The sequence below is a fragment of the Halichoeres trimaculatus genome, unplaced genomic scaffold (genome assembly GCF_033239565.1).
Source record: "Halichoeres trimaculatus isolate MK-OKI-2021-1 unplaced genomic scaffold, fHalTri1.1 fHalTri1_scaffold_6, whole genome shotgun sequence".
Taxonomy (NCBI): Eukaryota; Metazoa; Chordata; class Actinopteri; order Labriformes; family Labridae; genus Halichoeres; species Halichoeres trimaculatus.
Window position 1 is genome coordinate 4,560,919 of NW_027437184.1, and position 10,538 is coordinate 4,571,456.

A 10,538-nucleotide genomic window follows, 5' to 3' on the forward strand; every position below is an offset into this window, starting at 1 on the left:
TCTGGACATTGTCTGGACTTGCCCCGTCATATCTGTCCATGTGAGACAGCACTCTGCAGCCAGAAGCACTCATCTTGATCATTTTTAGAGACAGAGTTCAGCCTCTATGGTTATTCACTCATTCAAACTTGGATGTATTTACAATATCTACAAGTTAAAGAATAAAAAGACGTACGAACTGATATAAAACAGCAGCTGAAAGGTTGTCCTCACGCCCTTCTCCTCACTGAGTCAAGAAAACTAACAGACAATAGCTGCTCCATTCACACAGCGGCTCAATCAGACTTACAGACTTTAGATTAGGAAGCTTATACTATACAATCCATTCAGGGTCCCAATCCACTTAATCTGGTTTCATTAACAGTGTTCTCCAAACAGGCAGAGTACTTTCAAGTCGCTCTGGTTTTCACCAATTATTTATCCATCTCAGAATTTAATATTTTAGTTTTTTAACTTGCACTTATTCCATTTTTTTTGTTAATTTTTTTCTCCCAGGACTCTTTGTTGCTGTAGAAAGCAATTTTTATTATTAAATCTTTTTGGGGAGGAATCTTGGATAAACCCACTTTGGGTTTTTTTCACCCCTCCAGTGCTTTCTTGAATTTTTTTATGCCATTGTAACTGTTTCTAATTTATGGTGCAAATAAATAAATGTACATTTTCTGGGAAAAAAAATGGCTCCTGATTAAGTCTGTAGACATTATCATCATCATCGTTTAACTTTTTTACATGATCTAGTGTTAAAAACCAAACTAAAAATCAGAAATATTGAAGAATCGCAACTTGAAACCAAATCAGCACCCCAAAAATCGTAAAAGAATCGAATCCGGGGAAAAGCACATCGTCCCAGCCTTGGAAAATACAGTTACCACCAATAAGCATGCACTCAGAGAGGAACATCTTCCGTTTTATGGGGAGAAGACTTACATGGAACAATAATCTGAACATCTGTCTTTTCGGACTGGCCAGGCTAGCAAAGTTACAAGCAGATTTTTACAGATCAATCTGTTTGGCATAACATCTTGATTTCGTTGTTCAGCTACGAGATTTAACTCTCATTTCAACACCATGAGTGGAAAACACACTTAACTGGAAAAACATCAAATAAATCCTGACTTGGTTGAGAATCGCAACAACATTAACAACTTACAGCACAGTTAGAGTCAAATGAAGCCAAAAATATAATAAATATGCTGAACTGGGAGCTCCACCAGCGACATTAATACTGTCACTTTATGTGTTACACGCTGTGAGGCTCTCAGCAGCAGCCTCCCCTTGAACCAGCCTGCTGTTTCTCTATTGTCACATTACTCTTCCCTCCTGCTCTTCATTTGGTGCCAGTGGACTGTAAATGTTATGGGCCTGGCATAGATATGACTGTGCTGCAGCTGCAGAGCATCAGGGTCCAAACTCTGCTGAGGCTCCTCCACTTCAGATTTGTGACTGTGAACTGGGTTTAACCCTCAAGATTAATAAAAACCTGTCCCAGCTGATCTGCACGTGACTCTGGGAAGAAGCTCCTGGAGTTCAGAGACAAAGTGGACGAATGCTGTGATTCTGCATGTATGACTGATCTCACATGTTTTTATAACATTCGTCATTAGCATAAGATTAATGAAGCGTGCTGCTCCCAGTGCTCACATGATGACGGGACCAGTCAGCCGTGATGAAGCTACAGTACATGTTTGGATATAGAGAAATGTAGACGACTTGATAGGATTAATGTCCCCTCAAACAAAGGCTCCGAATTATTCGATAATGACAAATAAATGCCAAAAACACCCCCAAGCTGTCTGGATTGTGGATTTGAGTAATCTGCTCTGCTCCCGCAGGGGGAATTGCATGACCTCTCGGTGAGATTCAACCACTTTAGCTCCATCATCCCGTTCCATTCAGAGCCAGGTTTCAGATGTCATATCCTTTAACCAAAAACAGGGTGAATGAGCACGTCTGAGCAAATATTTAAAAACATTTAGCTGTTGGTGCGTTAATGGAATCAAGGCAGAGAAGTGTGGTGCAACAGAATGACATAATCCAGCCCTGAGGTGCTCAAAGTGGGGTTCCTATAATAAAAACAGTTGAATTTTCTGAATATTAATCTCCTCTGGTGTGAGCACAATCACAAAGAGAACACGACTATCCCACCCTGGTTATGTTTCACTGCACACACTGTTGTTATCACTCCACCCATGGCTGCCAGCGCAATGCAATCCTATATCCTGCTGAATCCTGACAGAGTCTTCTCTGTTTGAACTCCCCCCAAGGCAAATCTCATCAAAATGGGGCCCATGAAAAAGTTAGGCAACCCTGGACCACCTTGTTATCGAGGTGGTGCATACGTGTTTGTGTGGGGGTGGAGATGTGGAGATGAATAATGGAGTGATGTAGCATTCCTGTACGTCAGAAAGGTCACCCTGTTTGTGTCTGACACAGAATGAGGCACGTGGAATCCCCCTGTAGGACTGTGGACCTTCATTTAGCCTCTGTTATAACAGGGGCGCGTCCCGAGGGGTGGCCTGAGGTGACACGTGCCCGTCCTACACCTGATTGGCCACCACTCTCAAACTTAGACTGGCTGTTTCCTTATGGGAGGTGGGGTAAGTGACAGATTCGGTGACACTGCCGCAGCTTTCAGTGTAGCACAGTTCCATTTGTTGGCACTTTGAACACTACTTTACTTTAGAGACATGTTTTTTGATTCTTTAAAGTGATACTCCGGGATGGATCAAGATGGGGCCATATTTTACTTGACCAAAAACACAAATAAACAGACTCCCACCAAAAAAAAATCTGATATCAGTCTGCATTCACGCTTTATTTAGAGAATTTTCAGCCCGTTACTGTCACACAATAACACCGCTAAATAAGGCTCTAGTTCTCATCGTGTCTCTTCGTCCTGGCAGACTACCTGCGTTTGTTAATATCTGGCACACCGCGCGGCGCGGACTGATACACTAAGCGGCGAGGGCCTCGTAGCCAGCTGTGGCTCTGCAGCGGAGGTAGCGCCGTTTTACAACATGATGAGAACTAGGGCCTTATTTAGCGGTGTTTTTGTGATTGTGCACTGAGTGCAGAGGAAACCAGCAGAGGAGCAGGGAGGGGGTGTTTGGTGCGAGCGCCCTGGGCTTCTGCTGCACAAAAACACTGCTGTAGGGGTAATTTCTGCCCTAAACCTTGTGATAGGACCCAACTTGTTCTATCCCAGAGTATCACTTTAAGTCACACTATTACATAAAGTTGAAATACATCAGATGCGTCTATGCTAGGTCACAGTATCAGGTCTGATAGGTTTCCATTCAACTCAATCTGTAAAGTCAAACCAGCACGGTCTATTTTTGCACAATGCCAGAGCAGTAACGTGTCAATTAGTACAAATCAGATCAACGCACAATGGAGAGAAGACGTAACTGACACGGATCTTGCGTTTTCCCGGAGAAGGGGGAAAAAGTTCCTTCAGATTTTGTTTGGGTTCAGCAATGTTTGGTTTTTATGCAGATGTGTAGCTCTTTCTTGAACCACAGCTAACTATACAGTGATTGAACACAGCCTAGACTGACAGTTCAGATACAGACTTGCGCCGCCCCCTCTGCTGGTCACATGTTGTCATACGCATCAGTAATAGCCCAATGAGGGTAGAAACATATCAAGGCCCGTTTCCACCAAATGGTTCAGTTTGGTTCGACTTGGTACGGATTGCATTTTGTGGCATTTCAACAGACTAATCCTGTGACAGATCCCCAAATAACCAAGACGAGTTGTCCCACTTTTTGGGACCCTTCGTTTGGGATGTTAGGGTTAGGTTTAGGAAGATCTTCCATCGTTGCTCTTTGTTTACTGTGTCACATTTTTCTTCTTCGTTGGATTTATTAGCAGGGTACACTGTGTCGTGCTGCTATAGCGTCATGCTATTACATAACTGACGCAGCTATCGGCATCCGGCTTACATACCGCCTACCACAAGGGGGCAATGCTGGCTGGGGAAACGCAAACAGGATCAGGCTTAACTGATCCAACCTGTACTGATCCAAACCAGAATGCTTGGTGGATCTGGACTTAAGAGTGACAGTGCCAGACTGGTGCGCCCTGATGCATCCAAATTGCAAAGCTGCCACTTTCCTCCTCAGGCAACATCTCCTGTGTAAAATACTGCAACACAAGTCTCATTATGCATCTTGTACTAGTTTGATAAATTTTCATTCTGAGGACACAAGGAAGAAGAAGAAAGTCTGGGTCCAGCCTTGACACTCCTTAAAATAAATTGGAACTATGCTGTTTTTTGTTTCAACTGAGAAAAATTAGCCAAAGTATGAGACAAAAAGGAGCAACCTACTGCAGAGGAAGTTGACTTTCATTCAGAATTAATTTCTCATCCAAATATATTGAACGCAGAGGACTGAGAATAGACAGTTGTCAAAGTTGCACTTCAATTTAAGTCAGCTTTTCTCAATGTGTGGGTGCACTGCTCATGGAAGAGGATGCAACAGTGACTGCAAGATCGCCTCATTCAGCTCAGATCCGACAGAAGACGAAAAACCACATTGCGTGGTGTTTAAAGGGGGTTTCAAACCACATAACGGCGCGTCTCAAACACCTCCATGTGATGCGTACTGCGCGGTGAGGAGCTCTGGATGAAGATATGACATTTTAATGACCCAATTAGTGATTTTATCTGTGCTTTATCTCAGGAAAGAAACTAATTATTCACCGCAGATATTAGAAGACGGCGTTCTTGAAACGAATGGGGAATCCGACCACTCGCCACGCAGACAATCGATGAGCCATGTAAAGCGGATTTGCGTTAAAATGTGAATGACACTAAAACGCCAGAATGTAAATTCCTCAAAGAGGAGGAAAAGTGCAAGAGGAAAACGGTGGAAACACGTCGTTTGAGACAAAACCAGAGGTCCAACAAAGCGGTGATCCAACAGAAATTCCTCACGGCACTTTGGTTTCCTTGGGGAAACAGAGGGTACCTACCTTCTCATTGAGCCGAATGATTTGGTCCATTTTGTCGTCGTTTTGTAAAAGCTCGCTCAGCTCCCCGTCGCTCAAAGCTCGGTAACCGTCAGGACAAGAGTTCGGCTCCGCTACGATGGACATTTTGCTCCTTCGCCACGCGCTTCAAGACGGTTTGGAGACACACAAAGTCCGCACAGCGGTCACATCTCGCTCACATCGGAATGCGATGCGTTCAGCTCTGCTGCTCCGCATGCAGAGTCAACGGACGCTCACCAACCGTCAACCTCCACACTTCCGGCGAATACCTTCAAAATAAAACTGAAAAGTGTCCGGTGAAAGATGATTAAGTGGGCTGTATCTTTCTTAACAAAGATAAAGAGAGTTCACAACCAGGAACAAAAACACATTAATTAAGAATTCCTGGCCTTTTACAGTTTGAAGAAAATGAATGTGCAGACTAGGTTGACGTAAAGAAAAAAATAGATTCAGTTTTTTTTTTGTTTGTTTCTTTTTTTCTTTTTTGTACAAAAGAGGATGTGGGATATTAAAAACGTCCAAATTTTTATTCAAAAAAAAATTCTGAAAAAAAAAGTCAAAATTCTCAATTTGATCCAAAAACTCTGTCATTTTTTTTCCAGGATTTTAAAAAAAATGAATTTATGTAATAATAATAATATTAATAATAATGATGATAATAATAATAATAATAATAATAATAATAATAATAATAATAATAATAATGATAATAATAATAAATAAATAAATAAATAAATAAATAATGTTTTTTTTCCTAAGAATTCTGAGATTACAGTCGCGATTCTGAATATGTCAGAATTCTGACTTTGATCTCAAAATTCTGACTTTTTTATTTCATCAGAAAAAAAAAACTAATAATAAAAAAGTTATTCATTTTTTCTTCTTTTTTTCCAAGTGTCTCTAATCCTCTTCTGTAATATTGTCATTAAATATTTGAACAAAATTCTGTAGCAGAAAAGCTCAGAGGGTGGTGCAAATAAAATAAAATTAAATACAATTTAAATAAATAAATAAATAAATAAATAAATAAATAAATAAATAAATGGCATTTTAATGAATACTACATTGTACCGCAGGTAAGATAAGATGGAGTACATTGCTTCAATGTTGAGTTCAGTAGTCTGATGGTATGGGAGTAAGACACTTACAAACTCTTGATGTTCTGGTCCTGATGCTGCAGAATCTCTTCCCAGAGGCCAGAACAGAGCACAGTCCATGGTGACGGTGTTGCTTCTGTAGAAAGTGTTGAGGGATGGGTGGTGGATGATTTGCTCTTTTTATGTTGCACAGAGAGGGAAAAAGTTGAACTGATATGATATGCCCAGTGTCTATATAATGTGCCCTCCAATTTGGCATGCAGAGTATTTACTCTGCTACTCAAAACTAGCATAGGTCTATTGCTGTATTTGTAGCCTAAACATCCTAACTGTTGCCTGAAATGTTAAATTTGACAGAAATACTCAACCATTAATCTCCTGTTGTGTGTGAGAGCATAAAAACCCATAATGTTTGTCCAGCTGGGGTGTATACCATCTCCAGAGGCCCATTAATCCTTAGCAAATAAGCTAGCTTTTATGCTAATAGAAAGTGATCCAATATTTAAATTGGATTTAAAATAACTTGCCTCAACATTTTTGACAGCATTACTTATTTATAAGTTTAAAGGATTTCTAGTGCAGTCTATTTACAGTAAGTTTTTTCAAAATAAAAGCCCCCTGGTTATTTCAATGCAACAAGCAATTGAAGATTTAAATCCTCAAGTGAGGATGATTTTCTTACACCAAACCATAAAACAGTTCAAAGTTAAATTCTTGCCCTGAACAGTTTTAGTAAGGGTAGCCTACTGTGTTTAGAAGTAAATGTTTCATTCAAGTGCTCAGAATATTAGAAAAGTATCCACAGCTGCAGAAATCAAAGATCAAATCTTCATATCTTACCCAACACATCTCAGCAGTGTTGTCCCCTGGTTTAAAACTATGCTGCTGTAGTTTTCCTTTTTTCAATTTTACTTATAAAATCAATCAAATAAGGGTATTTGGTCAGAAGTTGTGGAGCAAAATGTGCAACAACTCTTTTGAAAGTGCATTGAAAAACATTTTCCTTCATGCGTTTCACTTTTAGCTGTTCCTCACTCAGATTTCACCAACACTTTCACTTCATTTTTGTGCAGTATTTTTTGGCCTGATGCTTTTTCTGAACGGTGCCATGAGTTCACTAAACCCTCGAGTGTTTTTTGGAAGACTCACTTAAATCCGTTCAACTTGTCAGGAGCAAGTAAAGCTGTGACTGATTACTGACAAGATATCATTATGTGGTTGGTGTGAGGGATTATTAGATGTATGTAGGTCAGCAAACTCAAGGGCTCTGGGCATTTTTCATAAACAAAGTCCAAAAGAGATTTATTTATTTATTTTTTCCTTTGCGTCGTCTGCAGCCTAATATCTGGACTGGAGGGGCCTCAGGCATAAACAACAGACTGCGAGCTGACTGAGAGGCTGCTCAGGGCCCTTCTGCCACCAGGGGGACACCAAGACAACCAGTATGGAAAATAAGCTCAGTGAGTGGTCCGTGCAGATGTGGGTTACTCTGACAGTTTGATCGTAGGGGGATAAAATTCTGCTCTGGGTCCTGCTGACTGTAGAAAACACTGGATGATTTCTGTTGGGATGCTCACTAAAAGAACAGATCATTACTTGAGAAACTTTTAAGTATGTCAGTTTTACGTTGTTCCACGCTTTTATTTCCCTACACACCAGAAACGATCATCTCTGGGCTCCAAAACTTTTATTTGACAGCTTTAGTTACAGGATGCTGTAATGAGGCATGAATATGAAATGAAACTCAGAATGTGTTTTAAGATGAAATATATTATTTATGAATAAACCACTGTTTGGAATATGTTTTGGCTTCCAACAGTGGATGAAAAGTCTCTTCAAGGCTTATTTCATAAGATGTGAGCTGTTTGTTAAAAGAGACAAAGAGTTTCACATTAATAGTCAAAGATTTTAAAAGTATATACACTTGAGCATTGCACTTTTAACAATAACCTCTTTATTTAACATTTCTGGGTACTGTTTGATTATTAACATTATGCCATTTGCAGATAATTTGAAGAGAATTTGTGCTTCAGAAGCAAAATAAACTTTGGGTTGCCAGGTAGTGGTGAAAACCCTCATCACACATGCTTTAAAATTTCTGCTCTGTGGTTTTTTAATGATGTGTATCTAATTCATCGGATCATTTATTGGTTCAATAACATGTCTGCAGGGCACCGGGACTAGAAATTCCTTAAAAAACATAAATATGAAAATTCATATATGGTCAACATTTGGGATTGTGGATGACTTGTGCTGTTTCCTATTCTCTTAATAGAGTTGGTGGCTAACTGATTCTTTTTATTTCATTCTCAGAATTCCTTCATTTTACATCAAACAACAGTTATATATCTGTATAAATAAGAAAAGGAAGTCTTGCCATCCATATTGAGAATGAAATCAAATGAATACGCAATAATTGCACATGTGATAAAATGTGCTTTATGATCCTGACTTCTTTCATTCAAATAAATACTGCACTGCCGTACCAGCTTTAAAATAGTTCTCTGTGGAAAACAATACCAATTTACTATTTAGTTTGAAGAAAAAAAATACTACACAGTTAAAAATACATATTCAGCAGTTCATCAACATGTGAAATCAGCTGTTAGCAGCCTGTAGCATGTCAATGCTAACTGGTGCAAGGCCTGATGTTTCCCCACAAGGTGAGAAGGAGGTGAGGATGACGTGCTGGTTCTCAGGTGTGAGCTAAGAAGTGACGACATGGACCTGTCCTTCCATCCATCATTATTGGGAACGTAAGATCTATCTCCAATAAGATGGATGAGCTAGCTGTGCTAACCCAGAAACAGAGGGAATACCAGAAGGCAGAGTAGCATCATGCTATTCACAGACATGGCTAACAGAGCTAACACCAGACACCAACTCCACATTGGAAGAGCTTCACCTGCTGTGAGCAGACAGGATCCAGGAGACAGAGACTGAACAGACTGCTGAAGAAGCTCAGTCCTGGACCCTGTGGAGGTGGAGGCTGGCTGACTGGACAATGATGGACAAGCTGTTAGCATCTATTTTATTATGGCGCTATTTGCACTTTCTATACACTTTCTTACTTTGTTTCGATAAATTAAGTCAATACTATTCTAATCTATTCTATTCTATTCTATTCTATACTGGAGTTTATTTTTACAATGCCTGACCTGCAGTAATTTGCCGCCAATTAAACAAGTGCTGCCAACCAATAACTTGTGTTTAGTTTCTTCCACAAGTCTGTTTTAACACCCCCTGACATCATTCAGCTTTGCTGCACCTGTATGCGTTGCTCATAGATTTTTGTTCAAACCAAACTACTTCAGTGATTTCAAAATTACATTAAACATAAAACTTTAATTTGCTAACTCTGTCATTTTGGAAATTTGATTTTAAAATGAGATGTGCCATTCAACAGTTCATTATTGTCATTGTTTCAATAACTCCCTTTTTATTTATTTATTTATTTATTTATATATTTATTCTTTGTTGCAAAACAGCTTGTTTTTCTTCTCTCTTTAATGAGTCATTGCACACACCCACTGGTTTTATCCTGAAGCATTTTGAGGGACCTAATAGTGAGGTCAGGAACCACTACCTTAAACAACCTAAGAAGTGAAAGTTAGCTCCTCCTCCACCAGACACAGCAATAATTTTTCTCACCCTTCTATACATCAGTTTAAACAAATCAACAGCTCTTCACTCTGGATAAATCAGTCAAATGAGTCATTTTTTTCTCCAGGAGAATAACTTTTTCCCCCCTAATTTCCTTTCTATGCTTGTACCACCTCCTCTGTTGCTGCTACCTCCTCTGACAGCTCTGTTGACTCTGAGCAGCCAGGAAATGAGCCGAGGTTTGGTTTCTCACAGCGCTGTTGGTGAAGGAGACCACTTCTGCTGACTGTTGCTGCACATGTTGCCAGAGTGTGGTGAGATGCATAAACTCTGGTTTCAGGACAAGGCGCTCACTCTGGTTTTCTGAATTGGGAAAATGTGTCGGTTACAGTAGACTCAATACAAAGACTTCATTCAGGCTGTGGGTAAAAAATGGGATTGTTTTGCTCTGGGTTGTTTACTTTAAGACAGTGTAGACAGTTAAAATCCAATTACACCTGATCTCTAACGTTCTTACGGTGATTTGTTTTATATTTGAATGTTTGAGTTTTCGCAACGTCAGTCTAAACCGTGACTGATACAAAAAGACGGACGACACGATTGCTCCTGAAAGTGATGCCAAAACACTTCAATCTTCCTCTGTTGACTGGCTGTAGTAAAGTTCGATGAGTCAAGCTAAAACACAGGGTATGAGTTGATCCTAGAAACTTGCGTTAGATTGTCTTCCTTAAACGTGATTCCTGTTATTTTAGTTACTTTACACCATGCTGATATTTCCCAGAGTTCATTTTTCTCAGGCTAGCTTGTCCATCTTATAGGAGATAGATCTTACGTTCCCAATAA

At 39.8% G+C, this 10,538-nt stretch overlaps 1 protein-coding gene across 1 annotated transcript in view; it reads right to left on the minus strand.

The window, feature by feature from the left end:
* vps37d (VPS37D subunit of ESCRT-I) overlaps nucleotides 1–5,222 on the minus strand; it is a 60,685-nt gene extending 55,463 nt beyond the window's left edge. The window contains exon 1 of the mRNA XM_074671521.1: nucleotides 4,978–5,222. Coding sequence (XP_074527622.1) covers nucleotides 4,978–5,100 — 123 coding nt within the window. The 5' untranslated portion in view covers nucleotides 5,101–5,222. The remainder of the gene's footprint in view (nucleotides 1–4,977) is intronic.
* Nucleotides 5,223–10,538: the final 5,316 nt, after the last annotated feature.